A 14,075-nucleotide genomic window follows, 5' to 3' on the forward strand; every position below is an offset into this window, starting at 1 on the left:
TGCAAATAATGCCAATAAGTAATACAACGGAATACTCACAAGCTTTAGGAAGTGTCACAATGTACACAGTGCTGTAAGGGTATGTCACAGGGGTTCCTTACTTAGTGTGGTACATTGCAGAAGGCTTCCTGGAGGAGGTGTTTGGATTGCAGACCTAAAGGGCCTCATTTGTAAGATGAGCTAATATCACTGATAATATAATTGTCACATTTATTGGTACGTGCCAGGCTCTGTTCTCCGACCTTTACACGCAGTAACTCATTTACCCTCACGGCAGCCCTGTGGATAAGATGCTGTTATTACCCCCGTACATAGGAGTTCCAGTAGCAGAAGGCAACTAAAGACCTTCCCGTGTTGGGGCAATAGGAGGTACAGCTGGAGCTCAGAGTGAGAGAGGGTGAGGTGAGGAGGAAGAGGATGAAGGGTGAGCAGGGGGCAGACCACATGCAAGGCCTGGAGGGCTCAGGTAAGGCGTTTGGACGACTTAGGAACAGAGAGAAGCCGCTGAGTGGTAGGAAGCAATGTGTGCTTCAGGAAAGGAACTGAGGGCGTTCTAATGCAGTCAGTGTAGTTGAAAGCAAAGCTGAGAAACTCATTTGGGGTTTATGCACGACACGGGGATTACATTTAAGCAGCAGTTGTTCCGAACAGAAGGCGGCTTCTAATTGCAGTTGTTCGGCATCGAATCCACATTCAAACTTGCAATTATTTCCCTGTTAAAAGAGCTGACGGTTCCCTCTTCCGCAGGGAGGCAGTCTCAAGAGAGCCCTAATCCTGGGGACTTGGCTTACACCCGGGTCCCCTGAGTATCAGACCACATTCCCACAGAGTTGTTCCTGTTGGCGGGCCACAGGGACAGACAGGACGCGGGGCACAGGATAGAGACAAGCTGATGAGGCGGAAGGGCATCTAGATGGATGCATCTAGAGCAGCTTAGTGGAAGGAGGCCATGGCACAGCTTAGCTTAGTCACTCTCTCACCTTCTACATAGGGCCAGCAGAAAACATTAACAGTTGCCACAAATTGAGGAATTGATGTGCTGTTATCCCCACCACCACCCTCTTGAAGATGAGGACACAAACAGAGAAGAAAGAACCCGCTACAGTCACATGCCACGTCAAGAGCAGAGCTTACATTCGAAGACAGGCTGATCTGACTACAGAGCACAGTGTCTTAACCTCTACACTGTGTTATGTCTCAGGTGGGTGGGAATTCCAGGGAGAAGTGGTGGCTCGTTAAGCCCCAAGTGTCTCTTGAGAGACTCAGAAAGAGGAGCAGGGACTATAGTCACACACACACTCTTCCCTTAGCAGCTACGTGTCCTTGGGCAATTTGCTTACCCTGTCTGGGCCTCACTTGTAAGATGAGCTAATATCATTAACAATATGATTGTCGCATTTATTGGCATGTGCCAGGCTCTATCCTCAGAACTTTACACACAGTACCTCTTTTACCTTCATGGCAGCCCTGTGGAAAAGGTGCTGTTACTATCCCCATTTTATCAGAAGAGGAAACTGAGGCATAGAGAGATTACATGACATGTGCCAGGTCACACAGCTGGGGAGAGGTCCAGTCTGTCTCCTGAGTCACTTAGGTTGTTATAGAGATCAAACGACGTGTTTCACCCACAATTCTTGCCACAAAACGCCACGTACACAGTAAAAGCCAATACATAGGTTAGGGACATCCACGAATGCTGTTGAACCACTTTGGACTCGGTTTACTTTTTGTGAAATGGGATGATAACAGTTAACAATTCACTAGATTTTATGATTGATTTAACATCCTCCTATGATAAAGCTATTATCTCTGTAGAAACAGATGGGAGAGCAAAGGGTCAGGGAGGTGGAGTGAGTTGTTCAAGGTCATGCATTGATTAAAAAATAGAGCAAGATCTCCAATGCTGGGCTGCCTGACTCTAGAACCCACTCTCTTAGCCTGTGCAGTGTAGTGATTCTCTGGTTGGTGCCCTCTTTCATTGCGGATACTTGTCTCTAGGATTGTCTCAGGGCTGCCATAGGCATTGCTGGTTTCATTGAGTTAGGTCCACATCCCTCTAATCAGCCTGCCCAGTGCCCCGTGCTTCAACTATCTCATTTCTGCATAAATGGCCCGTGGTGTCATGTGGGTCACTGACAACTCCTCTCTCAGGAACCCTGAAGAAATCCTGAGCAGATTGGATAAAAAGCCCTTGTCAGACATCCTAATTTTAGTGTTCTCCCTCGTGATTCCATTCAGGAAGTATTTATTTAACACTTCACTTGTTTTGCCATTCTCCCCGACTTCATCTTGCAAAAGCTCCTGTAATAACCCATGTCTCCTTCACCAGCCCCATGCTGTTCTCGTCCTTGGAAAAACTTGAGTGCTGTGTTCAGCATCTCGAGCCAGAAAAATGTCCGAGTTTCATCGTGCATCACTAATGCCCTCTTTTATCTCCATGCCGCATCTCCTAGCATTTTTGCAGAGACGTCTGTATGTCCTGCTTTCCCTTGTCTCGTTACGTCTCTTTCAGACATTGTTGCCTATGTGCAAATGGACATTTTTTTGTGTGTGTGTGCTTTAAGTTTCCTTGCAAGGGCACAGTGATGAAGTGGTATTTCTCTCCCAGAGTGGTTTTTTACCATGCCTCTCAAGCTTCTATTTTCAAAAATACCCCTCACATGGCAGCATGGCCAGGTAGGCTGCTCCCTCCTGAGTGAATATCCTCCCTCAGGTGTCACATGCCATCCATGCCCCCACAGATGGGCTGGTAGGCCATACTTAACTGCACCTCACCCACAACGTGAGGATGAAATTCTCATTGTGTGTGTGTGGGGGGGGACCACATTTCTGCTATCACTCATGCTTGTTTCTTGATTCAGTGAATTGGTAACTCTATTAGACATTCCTGATACAGACTCTATTAATTTTAATGGCTTTTGAGATTAATAGAGGAGGCAACTTCTCTTGATTGTATAGATGTATGTCGAAGTCTGTGGTTTCATATATTTATTTTTGTTTGGAAAAAGATAGGGTCAACTCACCAAAAAAATGGACAAAGGGATAGAGGTTTGGGTTGGTTGGGATTTATTTCGTCTTTTAAAACCATTGGGGCAAAATTAACATAAAATTAACCATTTTGAAGTGAACGACTGAGTGGCATTTAGTGCATTGACAATATCGTATAACAGTCATCTCTATCTAGTTCCGAAATACATGCATCTTCCCAAACAAAACCCTGTATCCACAAAGCTTTATTCCCTATTCTCTCCTCTTCCTAGTGCCTTGAAACCATTAGTTGGCTTTTTCTGTCTCTGTAGTCCTCATGCCCGTGCGATAGTACAATATGAGGCCTTTTATATCTGGCTTATTTCACTTAGTTTGTTTTCAAGGTTAACCTGCGTTGCAGCCTGAATCAGAACCTCATTCCTTTCTATGGCTGGATCTTAGTCTACTGCATGGATAGACCACATTTTGCCTATTCATTCATCTGTTGATGGACCTTTGGATTGTTTCTACTTTTTGGCTCTGTTTGGGGTTTTTGAACTTTGCAGACATTGTCCCAGATCCATGCACTTAGCTATTTTCTTCGCGAATATCCTCGGCCTTGATCCACTTGCCTGTCTTTGGAGAGAGCATTTGGAGGTATAGGAGCTGCCATGGTAAATGAGAACTGCAGGATCTCATGGCAGGGAATCTGGCAGTGCTACTTGAAGATGTCCTGCTGCCTGGTGGGCTGACCTTGACTCAAAAGACAGCTCCCTCCAAGACAAAGACAACATTTACTCAGGGCTGAGGCCAGTGGTTCATAGTCTGCCTGTACATTGTCATCACCTGGGGAGATTTAAGAATTATCAAAGCTTTTGCTTCAACTCCAGAGAGTCTGACTTGATTTGTGTGGTATCGAGTCCTGGCATTTTTTGTTTGTGTGTTGACTCGGTTAAATAGAGGCCCTCAAAACCTGTGTCCCAGTCTTAACCCCCTGCAGGAGCTGGGAGAGAAAACTGAAAGTATGTGTGACCTGTCCCACTATTGCTTATGTGTAAACCACATGACCAAGCCACTTTAGTATAAGACATTGTTCAAAAGTGACCCCCCCCCCCACACACACACAGTGATCAAACAGCCTAAAGAATGGTAGAAAATATTTGCAAATGATACATCCAGTCAGGCTCTTGTACCTAAAATATACAAAGAACCCTTAAAGCTCAATTAGTAAAAGACAACCCAGTTTAAAAACGGGTAAAGGATCTGAAAAGACAGTTCTCTGAGGAAGATAAACACATGGCCCACAAGCACATGGAAAGATGCTGGACCATATTAGTCATCAGGGAAATGCAAACCAAAACCACAATCCAGTTCCACTTGACATCCAGTAAGGTGGCTAGAATAAAAAACACAGGTAATAACAAGTGTTGATGAGTATATGCAGAAATTGGGACCCTCACACACTGCTGGTGGGAATGTAAAATGGTGCAGACCCTGTGGAAAACACTGTGGTGTTTCCTTGAACAATTAAACATACAATTACCACAGGGCCGACAACTCCTTTATTCCTGTATACTCCTAGGTGTATACTTGAGAAAATGGAAAACATATGTTCACACAAAAATGCATACACAAGTGTTTGTAGCAGCGTTATTCATAACAGCCAAAGGCAGAAACAACCCAAATGTCCATCAAAAGATTAGTGGATAAACAAAATGTGGTTTAGCCATGTATTGTAATATTTTTTAGCCATAAAAAATGAAGTCCTGATATGTGCTACAATTTGGATCAACCATGACAGCATTATGCCAGTCACAAGACCGTGTCTTGTATGAGTACCTTTATACTAAATGTCCAGAATAGGCAAATTGATAGAGACAGTAGATTAATGGTCATCTAGGGCTAGAGCGGGATATGGAGGGGTAAAGAGTGATGATTAAATGGGATTTTTTTTAGGTGATGAAATATTCTAAAAATGACCCTGGTGACAGTTGCACATATCTGTGAATACACTAAAAACCAGTGAATTGTACATTTTAAATGAATTATATGTTAGGTGAATTTTATCACAATAAAACTCTTAAAAAGTGAGTGGGAACTATGGCCCAGGGCCTAAGCCCTTTTCAGCTTCTGCCAATTAACTAGCTGTGTGATTCTACATTGAAGTACATAGTAAATGCTCAATTAACTGTGGCTTTGCTTTTCTGGCATTATATTTTAGGAGGTCCAGGCATCTTGTCTGTAGCTGTGTTAGAGTTACCGTTGCCAGATGTGGGCTGCTGAGTGTCTCCATGACCGAGTGACATGTCCAAGGACCATAGTCCTTAATGCATCCCCACGTAAATATTGGCCAACACTGTGTTCAGTGACACGGGAGCCTGGAAGTGTGTTTAAGTGAGAATAACATAACCAATTTATACTTGAAGATAATTCCAGTGGTACGGAATAGAGGAGGGTGAGTGGGGGAGAGAATAGGGCCAGGGAGGCCTTGGTGGAAGCCACTGTAGAGAATGTGATCTGAGTTCAGGCATGGGCACTAGGGGATGCATCTCACAGGTAGGACAGTACAGCTTGGGAGCAGATTAGATGGACAGGTAGGATTATAGGGTTGGCTTTTGCAGAAATGGAGAGAGGATGGTTTGGGACCACCTGGATATATCTGGAAAACTAAATACTGCATAAGGACGTAGGTCAGGTGAGGCCAGGGCTGGGGTGGTTCATGTGGGGCAGGATGGGGAGAAACAATGGATTCCTGATGAGAGAGGTCCAGAAGATGGACTTCCCCAGTCTCCTGGGTCCTGGTCTGCCAGTGAAAAGCTGCTGGCCCCATTCTGTGATCTCTTCACGGATGGTTTTGTGGGGTGGTGGAGGCAATGGGAACGTGTGATGGAAAGGCCTCGTTCACTCACAGGGTGTGCGAGAGAAAGCCTAGCGTGCTACAATTTTCTTCCTGAGGTTCTGGGGTTTGTGTGACACTTCGATCATGGGGCCATGGAAACCAGGAAGCACTGTGGTCTGGGGGACAGCACAATGGCTTTGGATGCAGGGGTTCCAGGGTTCAGACCTGGAACTGCCTTCTCGGTTAAGTTGTGCAACCTTGGGTGAGTTGTTTAACCTTCCTTAGACCAGTTTACTTGTCCATTAGTTGAAGATGGTAGTTCCCTCTTTCTAGAAACGGGTGACATCATTACTTCTATCTTCTGGATAAAGGATCTCTGACAGTAGGAGTGAAGTATCTTGTCCAGCGTCATGGGGCTCACAAGTGGAACAAAGATGGTTTACACACTGGCGGTCAGCCTGTTTTCTTAACTGTCACACTAGCCTGTCTGTTGATAAAGAGTAGCTACATAAACTTGGCCGCTTAGACCATGGTGTCTAAATTTTGAGAAACTCCACAATAGACTGGATTGAAGAATCCTGTAAGATCAGTCTTCCTCATTTTACTTATTTTACAGATGCAGACTCTGAGGCTCAGGGAGGTTAAGTAACTTTCCCAGAGTCACACAGCAAATCAGCCAGACTCCTGCCTTGAATCCAACTTTACCTGACCCCCTGTTGTGGCTCTCTTTCCACTTTCCTGCCTTGACCTGCAGAGGGTCATTTTGCTGAACCTGTTAACCCTCTCCTTTCCAAATTCATACTCCATGCTATTAGGCCACGGGCCCAGGGTCTCCCCTGGTGCTGCTCTGACTGATGTGAAACTCAGTTTTCCGTAGCTTCATCTATTGCTGCCTTAGACAACAGCCTAGTGTTTCAGAGAAGTCTGCATGTTACAAAAAAGGGCAGCAGGTGTTATTTGGGCTAAATTGACCTTGAAATTGATTTCTTTATTTTATGACTTACTGAGAGGAGATTAATACTTTTTTTTTCCTGCAGTCTGAAACAATTTACATGGTAATAGAAGGCATAGTCAGTCAAATAAATTGCTGGAAGTGGTCGTGTTCCAAGGGAAAAAAAATACAGAGCTTACTCACATTGATTTCTTTGCCCTGGGGAGAAGCAGAGATTTTAACATCTGGGAATAGGGAGCTAAATTTTATCTCTCATTTTAAAAGCAGAGGACTGAAGAGCTTAATCTGACATTTACACGGAATTTTCTAAGTTGGGGGAAACCAGGGAGCCAACTTCCTTGCTGAAGGTAACTGGCATTTTCTCAGAAGGACTCCGTGATCTGGGGGTGTCAGGTAGGGCCTAGATGACATTTTCGGAAGATGGGCCTTGGGAAGTTGGATGCCTCCTTGCCTTCCTACAGGGCACTGGCAGGGATTGGTGGCATTGGGAAGCTGGTGATGCCACGTCTCTTCCTAGAACCAAGTGGTGCTGCCGAGGGACGATGTGAGTGGAGATCCTGCTGCCAGATTTCTGGGCTTTGCCGTGTGGCTATCCTACCCGGGGACGGGATTTGATTACAGCCGAGCACCAGTTAGTATACATGGGTGGCATTCTGATTGTGTTGGGATGGGTTCTTAGACTACATCTCTGGGCTCAGCAGGAAAACTCAGTGCTCCATTAGTACTGCCTGCCCTGAGAACACAAGGGGCAAGTGTAGTGTGCCACATACTTGAACTTCACAGTAAAAACCCTTAAAATATCCCCTCCCCCCATGCCATCATTTCTGCATTCACAGCACACTGGCAGGGTTCTTGTCCTCCAAAGCAACCCCCAAGTCATTTACATTATGTGAGCTTTCTTTTTTTCAGACAATAGCAAGAAATGAATCCCTACCCAAAGGGTTCTGCTAGAAATGCCTTATGTCATGACACTAAATTATTTTCTTTGAAAAAAAAAAATTTAAGGTAGAATAAAAATTGTTCATCAAAAATACATGCCCAGAGTATACAAGAGTCAGAAGTGTAAAATCCCTACTTCCCTTCTATTCCATTCTGCTCAGCCAACTTGCTCCTATCTCCAAAATTAGCCATTTATTTTTACCAGTTTCTTATCTATCTTCCAGAGATTTCAGTGCATACAGTATATATGCATATAATCTTAAAACAAAGAACAGATTGTAGCATACTATATGAACCACTCTGCATTTTACTGTTTTTCTCTATCATTCCATATCTAGCTGCCTCATTATCTTTTCTGAGGTTTTCTGGATGCACCATAACTGATGTAGTTGGTCTCTGAATAATGGAAATTTATGTTGCTCCCAATATTTTGTAATTAAAAAGAAATGCTTCAGTGCATATCTTTGGCATTGGCCATTTTCCACATGTGCAGACATTCCATAGCAGAAATTCCAAGAAATGGAAACCATCCCTTTGTTCAGTGAGTTACAGTTTTTTTTCACCTTGTCCTTTATCTTGTACTTTCTGGTCTTTTAAAAAAAAATTTTTTTTTATATTTATTTACTTTTGAGAAACGGAGTCAGACAAAGCGTGAGCAGGGGAGGGGCAGAGAGAGAAGGAGACCCCGAGTCTGAAGCAGGCTCCAGGCTCTGAGCAAGCTGTCAGCCTAGAGCCTGATGCGGGGCTCGAACCCATGAACTGTGAGAACGTGACCTGAGCCAAAGTCGGACGCTCAACCAACTGAGCCTCCCAGGTGCCCCAATGGTCTTTTTTTTTTTTTTTTATGGCTTTTGGGTTTGGGTCATAATTATAAAGGTCGTCAGCTCTCTGAGATGATAAAAATCTACATGATTTGATGTTAGGTCCTCCAGTTGGTTTAGCCATTCAGGAGTTATTCTGATTTTTTGCCTGGGCAAATGCAGCCTCCATGGTAAGGTGGACTTGCCTATTGTCTGTGATCACCTAGGTCCCATGGTCTGGCCTTATCAGCTTCTCACCCTGCCCTGTGTCTCACAGAATCCAGACTTCTCCAGGAGTCTCACACTTCTGTAGTTGGGACATGTTTGGGTACCATGGGCCTGGCGGACATTTAGAAAACTGACCTCACCTGTCTTTCACACCTGGGGTCCCTGCAGGTCTTACTGGCTCCATCTTTAGGAACCCACCATGCCTCCAAACCCCAGCACTACTTCTGTCCGTTAGCTGTGGTCTTGGCCTTCTATTTATCTGAGTTCTGTTTAAATGACTTTAAAAGTCATGTCTGTGCAAAGAGTGTCACATTCAAATGCTGTTTCTCACGGCTCTTTGGGAGCTCACACCAGTTCATGCCAAATCCTTTATAGGGTGATGCCAAATGGCCCCGTGGGGCTCTCTTGCTTGGTCATTGTTTAAACTGGCTGAGTCCTCACTGTTGGTGATCCGTGTCCCAGCTTTTGAAATCTGCCAACCAAGACACAAGAGGGCATGAATTCCAGGGGCAGACTACTGGACTTCAAGGGCAGGAATGAGGTCCGGGGAAGGGGTCCACTGCACTTGGGACAAAGGATAAAGAAATGGGCAGCAACTATGGGTTGCTTAGGGTCCTACTCAGTGATGTGGTAAGGGGGAGAGAGAGATCTTCTCTTTTGTAATGAAAAATTTTCATTACGATGCACCAGGTTGAGTCAAAAGATACAGAAGTTTATTATAAGGACTCAAGGAGACAAGTGAGGCTTTCTGGAAACCAGAACAATGTCAGACAGCCCTGCTGCCTCCCCTCTTTTTGAGACATCTTCCTTCTCTGTTGTCTGCTTCTGGCTTAGAACCCCACTTAGGTGCTTGTCACTGTTTCCAAGGTGAGGATGCAAACAGGCACAGGGAACTGGGTGTAGTTAGCTGCTTTGTTCAGGATAACACAGGGACTGTGTAAAAAAGGGTGGGGGGCTGCCAGTTAGTATGGAGCAGACACAATCACAGGGTATGAAAGGGTCTAATGGTATCAGAAGTCCTCTGAGGACAGTGGGCTGAGTTGGTGCCATTCCCACCTCTTAGGGGTGAAGGCTCCAGACTAATGAACGTGAGGTGGAAATACCACAAGGAGGGATCCTCAGCTAAGTAGGAGACTGGGCAGCTGGCTGCTGGGAGGGGCTTGGGAGGTGAGGAAGGAGCCAAGAGAAGGAGGCAAGTCTCTAGAGGGGACAGCTGGATAGGAGTTGCTCAAGTGAGAGGGTTCCCAGGTAAGATCCTACTTGAGTGTAGGGGTCTCTTTCCATGCCTGGGGACTCTTAACACTGTGGCAGGAACAGCTCACATAGGGCCTCCCTTCTCCTTTCTTCTGGTCAGCTTCCTCTGGAAGGCTTAGATTTGGCTGCAGCCACACTTGACCTTCCTGTAGTAATGGCTGCTACGGAGCCAAGAGTGGCTTTGAATACAAGTGCTTTGGACCTCAGGAGCCCAGAGACTTTCTCCATGTGTCTTGGTCCCTATTCCTGAAAGAGACTCTGTAGTTGGTGCATCCCTTGACCAGCTGGAAGTAGGCAGGGGGGTTGGGTCCCTTTCAAAGAAAGGACCACACAGACCCCAGGGGATCTGTAACACTTGGAACTTGTCCGTTAGGTGAGATCTGTTATAGGCTTGAACTCCACTCAAGCATAGCTTCTATTTGCCTCTGTAGAAAATGGGACCAAGAGACAAGGAAGAAAAAATAGCCATTTTCAGACAATAGACATTTGTCAAGGGAGAATAAGTACATCTGTCTGCAAAATCATGCTTTTGGCAACATCTTCCTCCTCTCTCCCCTCTAAGGCTGCTGCTTTAGGCGGTTGCTGGAAGGCGAGGGGCATAATTTGTGTTTAAATCCATCCTTCCCTCCCTCCCTGAATTCGTTAATCATTTCAGTAATGGGTGGGTGGCATGGGGACCATCTCCCATGCAGAGGAAGGAGGGGTCCAAGCACAGTTTTGGTCTTGTGGTTGCTGGATTTTTCCATGACCAGTGTCTTTGGCAAAACTGCAATAAAGGGAAATACTGAGAGGTTTTCCTTTTGTCGGTGTTTGTAAACTATTGACAGAACTCTGTTCATGGGTCTAAGTAACTTGTGGCTGGTACAGGAGAGTAGACAGCTTCTTCTCTCTCTTTTCCTGTCTTTCTTCCTCTGTCTCTTGATACCTTTCTATATCTCTGTCTCCCTCGTTTGTGTGTGAATGCACACATACCTCTGTCTCTGCCCAGGAGGTTTAAGAGGTGACTCCAGGTCAAACCCCACTGACATGGAGTTAACAACAATTTGGAGCTTGAGGGTTGGATGTCGACGGACTGTAACTATGTGCTCCCATGTGCTCCCATGGCTCCCATGTGCTATGCCTCACGGAGAAGTGGGAAAGGTGTCAGGGGAAAATACAACAGCACAGTGAACATCCATCCCTTCACATCTGGGTCTAAGCTCTGGTTTCACTGCACCCCTGCCCAGGTACTTCAGACAGGTTCTCAGCCTCTTTGTGATTCTGTGCCCATAGCACGGGGCTGGGATGGAGACCAGCTTCTGATAACCTTGTGAGGGTTAAAGAACAAAGTACATGAAGAGCATTAAGCACACAGCAGTGCAGGTGCTCCAGGAACAGGAGCTGTTGCGGGGGAGGGGGGGGCAGGGGAGGGCATGGGAGGGCTTGGGATGAGGCTGTGGAAAGCCAGCCTGGAGCAGTCATGGGGCAGCAGGATGCAGCCCTCAGGCTGGGGGCGGTGGGGGGGAGTATCCACTCTTAGAGAAGATTCTAGACCATTGCTGGCTAATAGAGATGTCTGGAGAACCACACATGTAATTTAATATTTTCTAGTAGCCACATTAAAAAGTAAAAAGAAACAGATGAAATTAATTATAATAATATATTTTATTTTAAATATTCACAATATATTTATATATTTAAATACAACATACTTTATTTTAATATACTATTAAATATCATTTTGATGTGAAATCAATATACAAATATTAATGTGATATTAATATTAATGAGACATTTTACAATCAATTTATTTTTTTCAGTAGTGTCTTCAAAATCCAGCAGGTAGTACATACTTCTAGCACATTTCAGCTCACGCTAGTTGTAGGTGCCTAGTAGTGGCTGCTGTGTTGGGCAGGGCAGGTCTAAACACCTCCCACCCCCCACTCCAGGAGGCGGTTGGAAGGAGAGAGAGAGAAAGCAAGTGGGATGACTAAAAATGGTGAGAGACCGTGGGTCATGCTAAACTGGGCTACTCCAAATTGGAATTTTGTCTTCAATGTGGGTTCCTCCACCTGTCTTTGTTTTTGTTTTTGCCAGGACTACAAATGTGAGAACTCAGCCCTCCTCACCAGTGCCAGGAACAGTCCACAAGACTCAGTAAGTAGAAGCATTTTGCTGAACGCATTAGATTTAGAAACCGCTTTTGCATCCTTTTCGGCCTCCTTGCTCTCCATCATCAATCACCAGGACTGGTTTTTACCTGAAACTGATCTTGCTGGAGAAGTAACTGGGTTTGAGGGGAATAAATGTTCCCAGGCACTCACAGAATTTCTATTAGGAAGCACCTGGGGCCGGAGTCTCAGTCTGTGTTACAAGATAGGAAAGCTGAGTTCTCCCCTCAGAGAAGAGCCAGGCCCACTTGGGGGACACATCTGGGGCAACAGCGACAGGTAGAGGGGCCATGGGCTGGTCTTTTTGCTTCTTGATGTGGAGACAGACCCCAGGGTGGTGAGAAATGGAGGGATTGTCCCCATAGGAATGTCGATGAGTGCTTTGAAGCCCCATGTCCTGGTACAAGGTTTGGGTTCTTAGGACATAGGACTGTTGCTGGTGCTAGATGTGGATTTCTATGCTCCCTCCACATGTCATCCAGGCTTACAGGGGGCAGGGACACTCCCTATAGCTGCAGCTCCCAAAACACTCCTGCTCATCCTCTCTGGGATGTGAGAACTGTGTGGTACGGTCTGAAAGTGTGTTATGTTTGTTTGTCGCTGGTGACTATGAGATGATTTCAAAGGGCCCATAGACCTTTGTTGTTGTTGCTTTGTATTAGTCACGATGTGTTTAGTTTGACTATTGTCTTCATGGCAAGCAATGCTGGCTTTGTATTTATGGTAATGACGTGAAATGTCTTTAGAAAATATTTTTTAAAGACATGAGTTGACTTAGAAAAAAGTATGGACTAAGTTTGGAGGTAATGATAATGTAGATATGGCAAGATATTGTGGTGATGATAAGAGCATGGCTGAGAGTAAATTCTTTTATCAAAAGATTTCATGGGGCACCTGGGTGGCTTAGTTGGTTAAGTGTCTGACTTCAGCTCAGGTCATGATCTTGCGATTTATGAGTTTGAGCCCCACATTGGGCTCCGTGCTGACAGCTCAGAGCCTGGGGCCTGCTTTAGACTCTGTGTTTCCCTCTCTCTCTGCCTCTCCCCTACTCACTGCTCTCTCTCTCTCTCTCTTTCTCTCTCTCTCTCTCTCTCTCTCTCCATCTCAAAAACAAATAACATTAAAAAAAATTAAAAAGATAGTCACATGACCTTGGGCAGCATGTGTGTGTGATCTCTTGTTGGTGTGCCCCCCCCCCCCCCCACTTAGGACCCAGTCTGTGCTGATACTTGGTGCATACTAGACATTCGAAGGACCCACTTCTTGGCTTCTATCTGTTCCTCCCAAATGACTTTTGAGGCTAGGTTTTTACAATAAACTCATTGCTGGATCACCTGAAAGAAGTGGTCACCAGTGATGCCAAATGGAGGAGGAAGAAGAAAAAACATGATGAGAAATGACCACCACCCAGCTGGCTGTCTTGTCCCACTTTGCATTTGACCAAGTGTTTGATCTCTATGCTGATTCAGTCCCCTCAATGACCCCATCACGTAAGTGCTGGTCCTGTCTTCATTTTGTGGATGAGGAAACCAAAGCTTGAGTGAAGTAGAGAATATGTCCAACATCACACAGCCTGGACTCCATCTCTGTTGCGCTGTGTCAGTGTCCACAACTCCACATCAAGTCTCTGTGGTAGTCTCCCCATTGTGTAGATGGGGAAATGATTGCTAGATCACGAAAGTGTATTTTATCTCTTGGCACATAGAAAAGTACTCTAGACTTTAGTGGTTTAAATTTTTTTTCAACGTTTATTTATTTTTGGGACAGAGAGAGACAGAGCATGAATGGGGGAGGGGCAGAGAGAGAGGGAGACACAGAATCAGAAACAGGCTCCAGGCTCTGAGCCATCAGCCCAGAGCCCCACCCGGGGCTCGAACTCACAGACCGCAAGATCGTGACCTGGCTGAAGTCGGATGCTTAACCGACTGCACCACCCAGGCGCCCCT

At 45.4% G+C, this 14,075-nt stretch overlaps 1 protein-coding gene across 26 annotated transcripts in view; it reads left to right on the forward strand.

Annotated features, from left to right (window-relative positions):
* RBFOX1 (RNA binding fox-1 homolog 1) overlaps positions 1-14,075 on the forward strand; it is a 2,045,752-nt gene that overhangs the window by 260,363 nt on the left and 1,771,314 nt on the right. For 25 of the 26 annotated variants that reach the window (XR_008294525.1, XR_008294524.1, XM_053213105.1 and 22 more), the window contains one exon: positions 12,056-12,115. Coding sequence is in view for 23 of the 26 variants with exons in the window: in XM_053213105.1 (XP_053069080.1) it covers positions 12,056-12,115 (60 nt within the window). In the remaining 3 variants the exon portion in view is untranslated. Of the gene's footprint in view, positions 1-12,055; positions 12,116-14,075 lie in introns of those variants that run through there. The other variant, XM_027042984.2, reaches the window with a different exon arrangement.

This window comes from Acinonyx jubatus, chromosome E3 (assembly GCF_027475565.1).
Source record: "Acinonyx jubatus isolate Ajub_Pintada_27869175 chromosome E3, VMU_Ajub_asm_v1.0, whole genome shotgun sequence".
NCBI classification, from domain to species: Eukaryota; Metazoa; Chordata; class Mammalia; order Carnivora; family Felidae; genus Acinonyx; species Acinonyx jubatus.